The sequence below is a fragment of the Oncorhynchus masou genome, chromosome 31, assembly GCF_036934945.1.
Source record: "Oncorhynchus masou masou isolate Uvic2021 chromosome 31, UVic_Omas_1.1, whole genome shotgun sequence".
In the NCBI taxonomy this organism is placed as follows: Eukaryota; Metazoa; Chordata; class Actinopteri; order Salmoniformes; family Salmonidae; genus Oncorhynchus; species Oncorhynchus masou.
Genome location: NC_088242.1, coordinates 65,145,894 through 65,163,086, shown reverse-complemented (window position 1 = coordinate 65,163,086; position 17,193 = coordinate 65,145,894). Strand labels below are relative to the sequence as shown.

The following is a 17,193-nucleotide window of genomic DNA, read 5'->3' as shown; positions in this document are numbered from 1 at the left end:
TCTTGTTTCTCATGGTCTGAGAGTCCTTTAGGGGCCTTTTGGCAAACTCCAAGCGGCTGTAATGTGCCTTTTACTGAGGAGTGGCTTCCGCCTGGCCAATCTACCATAAAGGCCTGATTGGTGGAGTGCTGCAGAGATGGAAGGTTCTCCCGTCTCCACAGAGGAACTCTGGAGCTCTGTCAGAGTGACCATCGGGTTCTTGGTTACCTCCCTGACATTGGCCCTTCTCCCCCGATTGCTCAGTTAGGAAGATTATTGCTGCTGTCAAACTTCCTCCATTTATGAATAATGAAGGTCACTGTGCTGTTGGGGACCTTCAATGCTGCAGAAACCTTTTGGTACCCTTCCATAGATCTGTGCCTCGACACAATCCTGTCTCAGAGCTCTACGGACAATTCCTTTGAACTCACGGCTCGGTTTTTCCTCTGACGAGCACTGTCAACTGTGGGACCTTATACACAATAGACAGGTATGTGCCTTTCCAAATCATGTCAAATTATGAATTGAATTTACCACAGGTGGACTCCAATCAAGTTGTAGAAACATTTCAAGGATGATCAGTGGAAACAGAATGCACCTGAACTCAATTTCGAGTCTCATAGCAAAGGGTCTGAATACTTATGTATATAAGGTATTTCATTTTTTTATTTAATACATTTGCAAAAATGTATAACCTGTTTTCACTTTGTCATGATGGGGTATTGTGTGTAGTTTGATGAGACCTTGTTATTTATTTAATCCATTTTAAAATTAGTCTAACGTAACAACGTGTAAAAGTCAAAGGGTTTGTATACTTTCTGAATGTATTGTATAACACATCAACCAAACATACTTTGGAAAGAACATTTCACAGTTTAAATATGTACAACAAGCCGGAAATATTTAAAAGTGCAATGTCCTTCCCTTTTACTGCACAGATGCATGGGGAATGCATCTACAGTAGTTCAGTGCAAATACTCATCAAGTACCCAGTACTGCAAACACTCATCACTGCAAGTACTCATCACAATTTGGTTCAAACTTACTTTTTTGGTTTACCATTGCTTCTAGGAACGATGCCATACAGTAGGACTAACTAGCATTAATGGCATCAATGGCTAACACTTAAATAACATTCCATAGAATTCTGTGGCAGTAAAACGGAACATTTTTTAAATGTTCCGAGAACGAAAGTGAAAATTTTGCCTATTCAGGGAATGGTAAATTAGGTACATTTTTTTGGTTTCAGGGAGGTTCTGAGAATGTTTTACTATGGTTCCCTGAAATACTTGCTGTTTCTTTTATGTTCTGAGAAGGGAAATGGTTGGTTATTTGAAGGTAATTAAATAAAGTTCTGTGAACATTCTCTGAATGTTTTGAATGTTTTCAACAAAATGTAAAGTTTAATAACAGTTTGGGTTAACTGTTTTGAACTCCAAGCACAGAATGCTTTGCAAACCTAGTCCTATCGGTACCAAAGTTACAGAAATCTTCATTAATTTTGGTAATTAACAGAAAATGTATTGCAATCTATTGTAACTTTGGTCATTTATACTTGAATATGTTAAAAAAGATATGTTCATATATAGTGTTCATTTATATATCTGTGTCCATATTGTCCATACGTTTCTAAGAGATAGACCATATGGGTGAAGAGGAAAAAGGCCTAGAAAAGCATCTAATCAACAAGCATCTAATCAACAAGCATCTAATCAAAAAGCATCTAATCAACATTTAATCACAACTTTCACCAGTTTGAGGCAAAAACATTCACAAAAAAATACATGTTGACGTAGTAAAATAAATGAAAATGCACCAATGGTATTCACTAAGTTGGATGGTTTATATTTAGGATGATATTTTACAGCTTTCTCATTCATTTTATTTTTAAATAATTGTATTTAATTATTTCATATATTTTCCATGTGAAAAGGCCAGAAAACAGGACAGAGAGAATTACAGACACCGGTGATATTATGAAATACCCCCAAAAGACCAGTAGATACAGTATCTTGTGGTAGATTACATAGTTGAGCGTTTCCAGTAAAATACCCTCCCTTTGCAACCCTAGATAGGACACAGAAATGAATTTGCAAACACATGTATTTTTTGTTGTGGCACAACGTCAGTGAAATTCAGTACCTATAGTCTTCGGTTCTCTATCCATGGAATTGCTCCACTGCGCAACCAGGATGGAGCTAGCATGCCATGTTCATTTTAGTCTATTCAAACAGACCCCATTTGAAAGGAAACAAGCATTAATAAAGATCAGGTGTGACCAATAAGTGGGCGAGGCCAACACACCTGAACACACTTAACAAGATAGAGGATAAAGAGTTTTGTTGATGCTAAGAATGAAATGTTTTTAAATAACATTCTTAGAAAGTTATTTGAATGTTACTAATGTTCTTGTGGTTTTTATGGAACATTATCTTAACGTTCTGAGAACATGACTTTAAAAATAACCATGAGGAAACCTGCAGAAAACATTATGCTGAAGTACTGAAAATCCCACAGAAGACTGTTGTTTCTTAATATTCTCTGAACTATTTGAGAACATTCCCAATGTCAAACTAGTTGGAGAACATTCCTAGAACATTACCAAAATTGACATTAAATCCAACCATGTTTGAACTTTTAGGAAACATTCAGTTAAAGTAATGAAATACCAAGATTATTAAAAAAAATCTAGTTCCTTAAATGTGCCGAAAATGTTCCACAGTCAAGCAACTATCCTGCACCATTCCCAGAAAGTTGTTGGAAGGTTGTATGCAAAATAAACATATGACAACCTCGCTTTCACCAAGCTCTAAGAAACATTTGGTTCTCAGAACATTTATGTGCTAGCTGGGTAAGCAATTAAATGTAAAATGTAGTCTTGCTTAACCAAATGTAAACATATCATACAAAAACTCCCACAAATGTTGCAACAAGGCATTCTGCTCCTCTTTGTAAAACAAAAACATTGTAAAACATCACAGTGACACATTAAAATAAAAAAACAACCATAAATAGACAGGCAAAAAAAATAGGCACAAAATAGTGGAGAGGTGTCCTCCAGACTCTTTTTACTTTTCTGACTCCCTCCATCCTTGTGCATTTTTCCCAAACTTGTAGACCAGCCTTCGGCCATCCACGTGTTCCAGGATTTCCCGTTTGTAGTAATATCTGGAAAGGTATGGACAGGGAGGTTAATGGAACAGCCAAAATGACTGCCTTCTTAAGATGCGAACCAGGAAATATACATCAAAACACCCAAATTCCTTCAGTCTTTACCTCATAGCTCGGCTGAGCTTCTCGTAGGTCATGCTGCTGTTGTTCTTCTTCTTGCCCCACAGCTGAGCAACAGCCTCTGACTTAAGGAAACGGAACACGCCATCTGTCCGGTCCTCCCACTTGAGCAGGCCTGAGTTCCGCTCTGGGTTCAGCAGAATGTCCCTAATGAACTCCCACAGGTGGGTTCCCCGGGGGTCTGAGGAGAAACACATGAGTGGTGGCATTAGAACAATCTACTGCACATCAGTTATAGCATAGGCAAAACATTCAGCATGTAGCCATCATCTGATTGAGCATTTACATTAAAAGATAATGAACGATTGTATTGAAGATGATAAATACTACTCACTGTGTTTTGTGATCTGATGAGGGCGACTGTCTGAAAATACATTAATAGACACATGGTCATTAAGCAGATGCTCACAACAAATTAAAATTAAGATTTTCAATATATTTGGTACATGTGACAATCAAACTCACTAGTCTAGCATCATAGTAGTCCAACCAACTAATCAAACAGAGCCTTAACCCATATGTGTTTAACACTTGTACCGCTGTCTTACGCATTAATTCTATGGAACCCAATACTGTACAATTACATGGGTGTGGGAAACATTTACAGGATGAGTTTGTTCAGTTGTATCGTCATACATTGTTTGCTCAGTGGCATTGTTTAGTGAAGGAGTGAACTGGCCCATTCCCAAAACTGTCACTTACTGAACGTTCATGGACTTCAATAGCCTTGAATTGCCACTTTGCTCAATGATGTCTTATGTTTAAAATTCGCATTGGTGCAGCAATAATTTTTTGGGGGACTAGGCTACTGTAGATCTAGATCTAAGTCTTGTCAAGGCTTGGGTCTTGTTCCAATGTCTTTGTTTACATAATGTTTATAGGTTTTCAGTCCTCATCCTTTACCTGGACTTGAGGTAGTGGGTGATGCCACAGGTGTGAGACATTGACATGAGGGATCAAAAATGTCTAAAAAGTAAAGACATGTCAACATATAAAAAATGATGCTGTCCGTAAGTTAGTTAAAATGTTGTATTTTTAAGTCTCTCCTATCCATTCCAATGTGGTACCTACCTGCAGGATATATGCTAGGTTCTGGGAATGGACAAGGGAAATCTGAGGAGAGGAGAGCACATAAAGCTTACACTTACTTAATGAGAGTCATAAAGTAACATCTCAAGAGTTTATTGAAATCACAGACTAGATTTTTTATAAATATACAGTACCAGTCAAAAGTGTGGACACCTACTGTTGCAGGTGTTTTATTTTATTTTTTACTACTATCAACTTTGTAGAATAATAGTGAAGACATCAGAATTATGAAATAACACATACGGAATCATGTAGTAACCAAAAAAGTGCTAAACAAATAAAATATATGTTCTATTTCAGATTCTTCAAAGTAGCCACGCTATGCTTTGACAGCTTTGCATACTCTTGGCATTATTTAACCAGCTTCATGAGGTAGTCACCTGGAATGCATTTCAGTTAACCGGTGTGCCTTGTTAAAAGTTATTTTGTGGAATTTCTTTAATTCTTTCCTGCATTTGAGCCAATCAGTTGTGATGTGACAACGTAGGGGTGGTATACAGAAGATAGCCGTATTTGGTAAAAGACCAAGTAAATATTATGGCAAGAACAGCTAGCATAAGCATACAATGACAGTCCATTAGTAGTTTAAGGCATGAAGGTCAGTCAATGTGGAAAATTTCAAGAACTTTGAAAGTTTGTAGCAAAAACCATCGAGTGCTATGATGAAACTGGCTTTCATGAGGACTGCCACAGGAAAGGAAGACCCAGAATTACCTCTGTTGCAGAGGATAAGTTAGTTACCAAACTCAGAAATTTCATCCCAAATAAATGCTTCACAGTGTTCAAGTAACAGACGTATCTCAACATCGACTGTGTGAATCAGAAGAAGCAAAGAAATCACTACTAAAGGACACCAATAATAAGAGACTTGCTTGGGCCAAGAAACACGAGCAATGGACATTAGACCGGTGGAAATCTGTCCTTAGGTCTGATGAGTCCAAATTTGAGACTTTTGGTTCCAACCGCAATGTCTTTGCGAGACACAGAGTAGGTGAACGGATGATGTCTGCGTGTGTAGTTCCCACCATGATGCATGGATGAGGAGGAGGTCTGATAGTGTGGGGGTGATTTTCTGGTGACACTGTCAGTGATTTATTTACAATTCAAGGTACAATTAACCAGCATGACTACCACAACATTCTGCAGCAATACGCCATCTCATCTGGTTTGCGCTTAGTGGGACCATCATTTGTTTTTCAACAGATAAATGGCTTAAAACATACCTCCCGGCTGTGTAAGGGCTATTTGACCAAGAAGAAGAGTAATGGAGTGCTGCATCAGATGACCTGGCTTCCACAATCACCCAATCAACCCTAATGAAAGGCTTGGGATGAGTTGGACCGCAGAGTGAAGGAAGAGCAGCTAACAAGTGCTCAGCATATGTGGGAACTCCTTGAAGACTGTTGGGAAAGCATTCCAGGTGAAGCTGATTGAGAGAATGCCAAGATTGTGCAAGCTGTTATCAAGGCAAAGCGTGTCTACCTTGAAAAATCTAAAATATATTATGTACTTTTTTGTTACTATATGATTCCATATGTGTTATTTCATAGTTTTGATGTCTTCACTAAAATGTAGAATATATAAAGAAAAAGCCTTGAATGAGTAGGTGTGTCCAAACTTTTGAATAGTACTGTATATTCTTAGACTGCAAATTGACCGCAGAAGCCTAAACAGATATATTTGTCTAAAACATAATGATTTCAAACAACTGATTTCATTTAAAAAATTGTTTTTACACCCCTTTATTTCCAATTGTCATGATATCCAGTTGGTAGTTAGACTTGTCCGATCGTTGCAACTCCCGTACGGACATAATTTCAAACCTTGATTACATTTGGGAATATTGTCCTGCTTATGGTGCTGTCTTTTGGACAGGATGTTAAAACAGTGGTGCTGACACTCTGTAGTCATTTAAGTTCTCATGGCGGTTATTGTAAAAGTAGAGGTGTTCACCCCGGTGTTATGGCTAAATTCCCAACCTGGCCACCTAATCATCCTTCTCATTCTTAATTGGCATATATCACTCCTCACCTCTCCACATGATAACTGATGTGTGGTGAGAGTTCTAGTACAAAATGGTCGCCGTGCATAACGGAAGTGGGTGCTACACATTGATGGAGGATGAGGTGAGTTGAGTTTTCCCCTACTACTGTATGCAAAGCTCTTTGAGTACCTCAGTTGGTAGAAAAGTGCTTTATAAATCCAATCAATTATTCATTATTATTATTATTTGTATACGATCACATATGTCTCTCTATTATGCATGTCAATGCTTGGGAAAATATTTCCAAATTAAAATCACTTGGAACTCTTTATTTTTTGTTGCTTGGGGCCAAATAAAACCACCCCCATGCCAAATCCAGCACAAGGCCCGCCAGTTTGGGAACCCTGATCTAGAGTCTCCAAAGACTCCCCGTTCTCTAAGAGGGTCTGAAGCATTGTATATATTCTATAACTTTATAAATTACAATTTTATAAGCATACAACAGTGCATTTTGAATAAAGGACATGAAAACAATGTACTACATCCTCTCTGGGTTTGTATGCTTTTGACAGCTCTTACCATCTGGCTCTGATTTGATAATGTCCAGTGGGTTAAACTCCACTCCAGGATACTGTCCTGTGTAGGGATGACATGGAGAAACAAGAGGTCATTGTTATTTCACTGACAGTAACAACACCCTTCTTTATTTTGTGTTGCATGTAGTCAAACTTGATGCTTAAATCCTTGATCCTTCCACCGTACACTGGTTCAACTGTCTGTTCTTGTTTGTTTGTGGTTTTCTAACCAACTCAAATCATGTTGAAATTAAATACTACATTCAAAAATCTGAAGACCAAATGTATCACTAACAGTATGTTTTTACAATACATGGCCAGACCTGGCCTCCATTCTGATTAACATAAGACACTAACAATAACAGAGGACGTTACAGCTTTGTCCAATGTTTGAACCTACCCCTCCATTTGAGCTCGTTGAGGCTTTGGTAGAGGATAGGCCCCACGGTGCCCGCGGCCCGTGTGAAGTCCTGGTAGGTCATGCTGCACAGTTGATGGCCGTCCACGTCAAAGTTCTGGAAGTGGATGCTGGCAGCGTCAATCTGGTGCATGTCCACCATCTGCTGCAGCCACTGCCACACCAGGTACTTTGACCAATACTGAGGCTTGTAGTCCTGGGACCACAGGCGACTGGTGTAACCGGGCATCACTGTGGAAACTGGGGATAGGGTTGAAGATAGAGATTAGGTGCGTTTTGTAATAGCTGTGAGTAGCATATCAAATATTTAATCTCCGAGTGTGCTGGGGGTTTTGTGAAAAAATATTAACTCTGGCTAACCCAGGTACTTGTAAATAATTAAACCAGCAGAGCAATTTACTGAAAGAGCCATTGAGTAACCAAACAAGTCCTCACTGTCTGGGCAGGGGTAGGAGCTCCATGTTGTGGGCAGCTGGCTCTCAATGCTGGCAGTGGAAGGGATGCTCATGATACAGGTGGTATGACGGACCATGGTCCAGAGCTGGGGGAGAAAGACACGCACAGTCAGTAGGGAGTAAAACCCCAAACAAGGTGATTGGTAGGCTGCCATGTAATCACACACAGTGCACATAGACAGTGTTATTCCCCATAGTGAGTTGAGATGTTTGCAAATTAGATATTTCTAAATTACAACATTAATAGTTGTGAAAGTGCAGGAGTTAGTATAGGGAGAGTGTGGGTGTCTGTTTTGCATACATACACAGTGCATTCGAAAAGTATTCAGACCCCTTGAATTCAACAATTTGTTATGCTACAGCCTTATTATAAAATGTATTAACTTGTTTTTGTCCCCTCATCAATCTACACACAATACCCCATAATAACAAAGTAAAAACAGGTTTTTAGAATTTTCTGCAAATTAACAATAAAAAAATGATATCACATTTACATAAGTATTCAGACCCTTTACTTAGTATTTAATTGAATCACCTTAGGGAGTCATCTCAGCCTCGAGTCTTCTTGGATATGACGCTACAAGCTTGGTACACCTGTATTTGGGGAGTTTCTCCCATTCTTCTCTGCAGATCCTCTCAAGCTCTGTCAGGTTGGATGGGGAGCGTTGCAGCACAACTATTTTCAGGTCTCTCCAGAGATGTTCAATCGTATTCAAGTCCGGGCTCTGGCTGGGCCACTGAAGGATCTCTCTGTACTTTCTCTCTGTACAGTCCCTGCTGTTGAAAAACATCCCCACAGCATGCTGCTACCACAACCACGCTTCACCGTAGGGATGGTGCCAGGTTTCCTCCAGACATGATGCTTGGCATTCAGGCCAAAGAGTTCCATCTTGGTTTCATCAGACCAGAGAATCTTGTTTCTCATGGTCTGATAGTCTTTAGGTGCCTTTTGGCAAACTCTAAGCATGCTGTCATGTGCCTTTTACTGAGGAGTGGCTTCCGTCTGGCCACTCTACCATTTAGGCCTGATTCGTGGAGTGCTGCAGAGATGGTTGTCCTTCTGGAAGGTTTCACATCTCTACAGACGAACTCTGAAGTTCTGTTAGAATGACCATTGGGTTCTTGGTCACCTCCCTGACGAAGGCCCTTCTCCCTTGATTGCTCAGTTAGGAAGATTCTTGTTGGTTCCAAACTTCTTACATTTAAGAATAATATAGGCCACTGTGTTCTTGGAGACCTTCAATGCTACAGACATTGTTTGGTACCCTTCCCCAGATCTGTGCCTCAACAAAATCCTGTCTCTGAGCTCCACGGACAATTCCTTCAACCTCATGGCTTGGTTTTTGCTCGGACATGCAATGTCAACTGTGGGACCTTATATAGACAGGTATGTGCCTTTCCAAATTATGTCCAATCAATTGAATTTATCACAAGTTATTTCCAAGTTGTAGAAACATCTCAAGGATTATAAATGGAAACAGGACAAACCTGAGTGCATATGTAATAATGCTTATGTCTGAATGCTTATGTAAATAAGGTGTTTGTTTTTTATTTATTTTAATACATTTGTAAAAGAAAATCTGTTTTTTTGCTTCATCATTATGGGTATTGTGTGAAGATTAATGAGGGATTTAAAAACATTTTTTAGAATAAGGGTGTAACGTGACAAAATGGGGAAAAGTCAAGGGGTCTGTATACTTTCTGATTGCACTGTATGCCTATTTGTTCTTCTGATGGTAGAATGAATGGGGTTAGTTCCATTCAATGATGTGATACTCCCGGTGTTTGGAAGGCGGCCCAGGTACTTTCCCTTCACAAAGGTTGCGGCCTATTTCTAATCTTTCTTGCCAAGCTAAAATATTAGAATCCTTGATTCATTCTCAGCTAAGATCTTTGTTATCTTTGAAATGTATTCTAAATGCACACTACATGACGAAAAGTATGTGGACACCTGCTCGTCGAACATCTCATTCCAAGACCATTTGCATTAATTATGAGTTGGTGCTCAATTTACTGCTATAACAGACTCCACTCTTCTGGGAAAATTGTTGCTAGGACCTGCTTCCATTCAGACACAAGAGCATTAGCAAGGTCTGGCAATGATGTTGGGCGATTAGGCCTGGCAAGCAGTCAGCATTCTGATTCATCCCAAAGGTGTCCGATGAGGTTGAGGTCAGGGCTGTGTTTAGGCCAATCAAGTTCTTCCACACCGATCTCGACAAACCATTTCTGTATGGACCTCGCTTTGTGCCCGGGGCATTGTCATGCTGAAACAGGAAATGGCCTTCCTTAAACTGTTGCCACAAAGTTGGAAGCACAGATTTGTGTAGAATGTCATTGTATGATGTAGCATTAAGATTTCCCATCACTTGAACTAAGGGGCCTAGTTGGAACCATGAAAAATAGCTCCAGACAGTTACGGGTCCTGTGTGGCTCAGTCGGTAGAGCATGGCGCTTGCAACGCCAAGCGTCGTGGGTTCGATTCCCGCTGGGGCCACCCATATGTAAAAGTAGTGGCCCCAGCCGACTTGTAAGTCGCTTTGGACAAAAGCGTCTGCTAAATGGGATATATATATTTATTCGTCCTCCACCAAACTTTAGAGTTGTCACTCTGCGTTGGGGTAGGTAACGTTCCCCTGGCTTCCGCCAAACCCAGATTCATCACTCTGGACTTCCAGACGGTGAAGCGTGATTCATCACTCCAGAGAACACGTTTCCACTGCTCCAGATTCCAATGGCAACGAGCTTTACACCACAGTTCTTGTGCTGACGTTGTTTCCAGAGGCAGTTTGGAACTCACTAGTGAGTGTTGGAACTGAGGACAGCACTACGAGAACCTTGTTGCTCTTTAGAAAGGCCATTCTACTGCAAATGTTTGAGCATGGAGATTGCATGGCTGCGTGCTCGATTTTATACACCTGTCAGCAACGGTGTGTCTGAAATAGTCCAATCCACTAATTTGAAGGGGTGTCCACAATTTTTTATACACAGTATAGTGTTCATCATTCAGGTTTTTGATCAGGTCATAGCACAATCTCTGCTTCATCCCTAGGTATAAAGATGTGGTTACCTGCATGGATAAAAATCAACATTATTCTGCCCTCTTCATTGACCTGTCAAAGGCTTTTGAAACTGTTGATCACTCATCGCCAACTCAGAGGCTTTCCTCAATTGGCCTAGACCAGGTTGCATGTAATTGGCTTAAAAATCGCTTGACAGATAGAACTTGATGTATATCTACTGATGGTGTTAAATCAGGTTCCCTTCCAGAAGGAGTCCCGCAGTGGTCGATTCTGGGTCCTGTGCTTTTTACTGTTAACATTAACTATCGACCATCGTTTAAAAAATGTGACCTGAACTTGTATGCCGATGATACTGTTGTGTATGCTATTGCCCCCACGGTTGAAAAGGCTCTATCTATACTATAGTCTTCCTTCATTGTATTATACAAATACTTTATTGACCAGAAATGAGTACTGAATAAAGGTCAAACTAAACATATGTTGTTCTCTAGAGCGCATAAAATTAAGTCTGATGATTTATGCATATGCACTTTGGATGGTGTCTATTGATCGTGTCCGTGCTTACAAATATCTGGGCATCTGGATTGATGAAAAGCTGTCTTTTAAAAAGCATATTGATGAGTTAAGAAGTTGAGAATAAAAATGGGCTTCTTCTATAGAAATAGGTCTTGCCTCTATCTAAATAGTAGAAAGCAGATTACTCAGTCGATGTTCCCATCGGTCCTACACTATGGCGACATCATCTATATGGACACAGCTGCCACTTCTTTAAAGCCATTAGATGCAGTTTATCATAACGCACTGCACTTTATTACGGGCGACAAATTGAGTACTCATCCCTGCATTCTCTACCAGCAAGTTGGTTGGCCCCATTTTGACTTTAATGACACGTTTAAAGTTGACAAACAAGTTAATGAAGGTCCAAAGAATTGAAGTGCCATTGTAAAAGTAAATGCAGCATAAATATCATCAGTCAATATTTATAGAAAGACAGTAGTGCTACAGTACTGTATGTGAACCATGGTATATTCTTCTCCATATCACTCCCTTGACTGCCGAGAAGTGTTGGCCATAGTGGGTCAACAACATGGTTACGTTCATTGAACTGTTGTTGAGAAAACCGTTCACCACAAACATATTTGCATTCAATATGTAAATATATACTATGTGCTGAGGTGTATTTATGTCTGTAATAAAGCCCTTTTGTGGGGAAAAAGTCATTCTGATTGGCTGGGCCTGGCTCCCCATTGCGCACCTGTCCAGTCATGTGAAATTCATAGATTATGGCCAAATGAATCTATTTCCTTATATGAACTGTAGCTCAATAAAATCTTTGAAATTGTTGCATGTTGCATTCATTGTTTTGTTCAGTATACATTATTAAAGTTGGAGGTCGGCACTGAGGCCTGTGACGAGTATATAAGAGGAAGGCGGAGTGGCTGCACCACAGTACTTGCAATGACTTTGTCACATATTTTAGTGTTTGTCGAGTCCAGGGGTTTCCAAACTTTTCTGTCTCGTGACCAAGCAATTGAGGTTTCTTTCGAGCCGCAACCCACCATAACGTTTGAACAGTGAAAAAAACATACATTAACTGTCTTCCTCAATCCAAAACCAGTTTCCCAAGAACTTAAGTCAAGATCCCTGAGTATGATTTTCACTAGAGGTATATGACCTTTGACAGTTCAGGCCGAGTGTTGGGTTCAGATCTAGATCCTATTGACATCTTGCCAAGCCTTGCCAAATGTACACTTTAGGTTACCATCAGTGCAGTCTACTGTCTGTTTGCCTGCTGTCTAGTCTAAGCAGCCTAAAGACTGTACATGTGAGTAGACTGCTGGCATTGTATTCCTGAATGTTTAGTTAGGGACATGCTATCATCAGGTTGTAGTTTCTATTTTCTATAGTCTCCTGGACGGTTGAAGTTTAACTTGTTAACGATACATGGTGTGTACTATTCAGGGATGAGTCATAAAGTTCCATGTTAGCTAGACAAAGTGCTTTGGAAACCTCTGATCAGCAAAGTTTCATAACATAATTATGTAAAACCATGAGGAAAGACTTAAAGATGAAGGAAGTGAACAGACAATAGTACGATCACTGATCAATGTCACTTCAGGTAAGCAACAAGCAAGTGCAGGCAGGTCACTCTTTCCTGGCTATGAAGTGTCTGAGGACAGATACACTGTGGAGTTTTATATCAACTGATGCAAGTTACACCCAATGCAAGGTGATTACTGTAGAGTAGGTTGTAATCAGGTACAGTCATTCAACCTAAAACAAAACAGCAGTGGTTGAAAGTACCCAACTGTCATACTTGAGTGAAAGAAAATATACCTTAATAGAAAATGACTCAAGTAAAAGTGAAAGTTACCTAGTTAAATACTACTTGAGTAAAAGTCTACAATTATTTTGCTTTAAATATACTTTAGTTTTAAAGTACATCGTAATTGCAAAAAATACTTAAGTATCAACAGTAAAAGTAAAAATAATTCCTTATGTTAAGCAAACCAGACGGCATGTGTTTTTTAAATACTTTTTTTACGGATAGCCAGGGTCACACTCCAACACTCAGACATATTTTACAAATGTAGCATTTGTTTTTAGTGAGTCCACAAGATCAGAGACAGTAGAGATGTCCATTGATGTTCTCTTGATAAGTGTGTGAATTGGAACATTTTCCTGTCCTGCCAACCTTTCAAAATCTAAAGAGTACCTTTTGGTGTACAGGGAAAATGTACGTAGTAAAAAGTAAATCATTTTCTTTAGAAATGTATTGAATGTTGTAAAAAATATATAAATAGTAAAGTACAGATACCCCCAAAAAATGACTTCAGTAAAAATACTTTAAAGTACAACTTAAGTACTTTACACCACTGCAAAACAGTAGTTTGACTTTCATGCATGTAATCAGTCACAGATCAGTGCTCATCTGGAGCGGAGGTTTGCATCCCTATGAGCTCATGTACAGTGGGGAGAACAAGTATTTGATACACTGCCGATTTTGCAGGTTTTCCTACTTACAAAGCATGTAGAGGTCTGTCATTTTTATCATAGCTACACTTCAACTGTGAGAGACGGAATCTAAAGCATTGCTTCATAACATTTTCCAAGAGCGTGCTGGAATAGAAGCAATAGAACGTTATGGATAATCATTTGAAAACATGAATAATATATGTTGCTCATTTTAGAAGGTTGTTTTGACATTGAGGTTCAGAAAAAATGTTTTGCATATTTATGTCGTATAAAAGAGCTGACCAGCATTTTGTTGTACGTCTCTTTCAAAGGGGCAGTTTTTTTCTCAAAGCAAAACAGAGCCCTTACGTTGTAGAATAATAGTGAAGACATCAAAACTATGAAATAACACATTTGGAATCAAATAGTAACCAAAAAAGGGTTAAACAAATCAAAATATATTTTACATTTGAGAGTCTTCAAAGTAGCCACCCTTTGCCTTGATGACAACTTTGCACGCTGTTGTTATTCTCTCAACCAGCTTCATGAGGTATTTACCTTGAATGCATTTCAATTAACATATGGGCATTGTTAACTTAATTTGTGGAATTTCTTTCCTTCTTAATGCATTTGAGCTCATCAGTTGTGTTGTGACAAGGTAGGGGTGGTATACAGAAGATTGACCTATCTGGTAATAGACCAAGTCCATGTTATGGCAAGAACAGCTCAAAAAAGCAAAGAGAAATGACAGTCCATCATAACTCTTTTAATTACTAAAGGACACCAAAAGTAAGAAGAGACTTGCTTGAGCCAAGAAACTCAAGCAATGGTCATTAGACAGGTAGAAATCTGTACTTTGGTCTGATGAGTCCAAATTTGAGATGAATTGAATAATCTTCAATATAAAATATGTTTTGATTTGATTTTTGGTTACGACATGATCCCATGTGTGTTATTTACTATTAATCTGCAATGTAGAAAATAGTCAAAATGAAGTAAATGAGTAGGTCTGTCCAAACTTTTGACTGGCACTGTTGATTTGCCCATGACCACGTTTACCTTGTAAACCAATGCATATGCATTTCTCTTCAGGAATTCAAAAGCAAGCCGCACAATTATTTCAAATCAGCCATCTTCTTTAACACCGTATGAACAGCTCTTTAAAGGTTTTATGTCATGCTTGAAAAAGTTGAAGAAGCATTGCTGGCAATCAAAGCTTGACACAGTTAGACACATGACTCCAAACAAGCACAATCTAGTTTGAAAAGACAATTAAAGTAATGCCTACATTGCTTTGTGACAGTTAAAATACCTACTGTCTTATTAATGAAAACACCCATTCATTCCTATGCCCGGCCATTTGACATTAGATTGATTTCACTCCATTCAGTAATTATAACAGCAACTAACAACAGGAGCAAATCCGGTTGCCTAACAATGCTTAGCATGTTTTCCTACCAGAGCTGTGGAATGGAGTCCGACCAGGCCTGTGTTCAATGGGTGTGTTGTCTCTCTCTCTCGTTCTTCTCTCAGATGACTTTAGGTGGGTAGCTACAGTAGCTGTGCTCATGTACACAGGTGGGTGAAGTGTTGTTGTCAGTGCTTGCAGTTGTGCCTTTCCAACTCCAAAAAAAAAAAAAAAGTGCTTGCCCACACACACCAAGGTGCTGCTCCAGCAGTGGGTATTTTATGCTGTCAGCTTCCTTGTCCTATCCTTATCTCTCTCCAATTGGCTACGAGGGTAAGTTCATGCAAGTTAGTAATTTGGATTCGGGTGACGAAGTGAATAACAGCACACACCTGTCATAGCTTTTACTTTCACTCTGTTCCCTCTCTCACTCACTCACTCACTCACTCACTCACTCACTCACTCACTCACTCACTCACTCACTCACTCACTCACTCACTCACTCACTCACTCACTCACTCACTCACTCACACACTTGTAAAATTGTAAAACTAACCTTGTGGGGGGACACAATTCAGTTCCATTAAAAAATAAATACATATATAACCATAACCTAAACCCAAAAACCTAACCCTTAACCTAACCCTAGCTCCTAAACCTAATTCTAACCCTAACACTAATTCTAGCCTTAACCCTAGACCCCCTAGAAATAACATTTGACCTTGTGGGTGCTCACTTAAAATTACACAACAACTAGGTCAGTCAACATTTACAAGACCGTATTTCCACAGTACATGGTTGCCATTGCACTCAGGTCAGGTCCATCAACAGTGAAATTACCACGCAGGCGTACTAATAACAGAGTGATAGCACCGCAATAGCAGAAATATAGGGATACTGAAAACATGAACTTAACAATGGGGACTAACAAAATGTCCCCAGTTGGTCAAAGTGTGGTGCACATACACATACACATACACACACACACACACACACACACACACACACACACACACACACACACACACACACACACACACACACACACACACACACACACACGCGCGCGCACACATGCACACACACGCACGCACACACGCGCACACATGCACACACACACACACTTCCAAGCATTTAAAGTTAAACATTTAGAGTTAAACAGTTGTCGATTTACTTGCATGTTACAGAAAGCTAAATTGTAGCTGGTCCTGTCAGATAACATGGCACACGTTAGCCCTTTTCTAACCTCACCAATTGGCAGTGATTACATCCTGGCACAACTTCGGCAGCCAATTAAAATCGTAGGTGTAGTTGGAGATGTTCAAATTGCTCTCTGTGTAAAGTGCCTAGTTCATGTAATTGTCACAGATTATGGCAACGGTTCGAATCTCACATGAGTCCCCCCCTTTGACATTTACATGTATCCTATTAGGTTAGTGTGTTGAAGAGGGATGTAGCCTACAGTCAACAGCTTAACAATTAAAATGGACTTACATTTCAGCCTTGCACACAAACACACTGCTATTGCCTAATAACCATATTGCATAAGCTATGTTACATGGACATGTCCAACAAAATATTTTATATGCATTTTTATAATCATCTGCTTTGTCACAAATGTGTTATTTCACTGGAGGTGTGCAGAAGAAATAGTCTGCACTCTCGTCATCATCCTACAGATGGCAATGTTGCAGCTTGAATCGACAGTCAGTTTTGGAAGACACTTGGCTGTCATTAATATATTCTTATGTAGGTTACACTTACAATGTTTTATAGTTTATGCAATATTATAATAACCCACTTTGTCATATGTGTTTTGAATCGAGAATCAATTTTTTCAACTGTTTTTTCCTCAACAAAAAAGCTTGATGCGAGGTGGGTTCGTATCCATGGTTAAAAAGCAGTATCAATTACAATGCAACCGCTTTAACAGTGTGTGGCAGCCAGAGGGGATGAGGATTGTTATAGCCTACATGACTGCTATTTGACAAATCCATAATGCTCTACGTTTTTTTT

At 39.4% G+C, this 17,193-nt stretch overlaps 1 protein-coding gene across 2 annotated transcripts; it reads right to left on the bottom strand.

Moving 5' to 3' along the window:
- Window positions 1-1,360: 1,360 nt before the first annotated feature.
- Window positions 1,361-15,553, bottom strand: LOC135524273 (ETS homologous factor-like). Of its 2 annotated transcripts, XM_064951672.1 has the most exons (9): window positions 15,228-15,553; window positions 7,772-7,877; window positions 7,319-7,576; window positions 6,923-6,979; window positions 4,342-4,383; window positions 4,174-4,236; window positions 3,605-3,634; window positions 3,256-3,451; window positions 1,361-3,147 (listed from the first exon to the last, which is right to left on the bottom strand). In XM_064951672.1, exons 2-9 carry the CDS (start codon window positions 7,866-7,868, stop codon window positions 3,048-3,050), a joined length of 843 nt encoding a protein of 280 aa, XP_064807744.1. In that variant the 5' UTR covers window positions 7,869-7,877; window positions 15,228-15,553; the 3' UTR covers window positions 1,361-3,047. The 2 variants fall into 2 exon arrangements, with proteins under 2 accessions (XP_064807744.1, XP_064807745.1); XM_064951673.1 differs by lacking the exon at window positions 4,174-4,236.
- Between the last annotated feature and the right edge of the window lie 1,640 nt (window positions 15,554-17,193).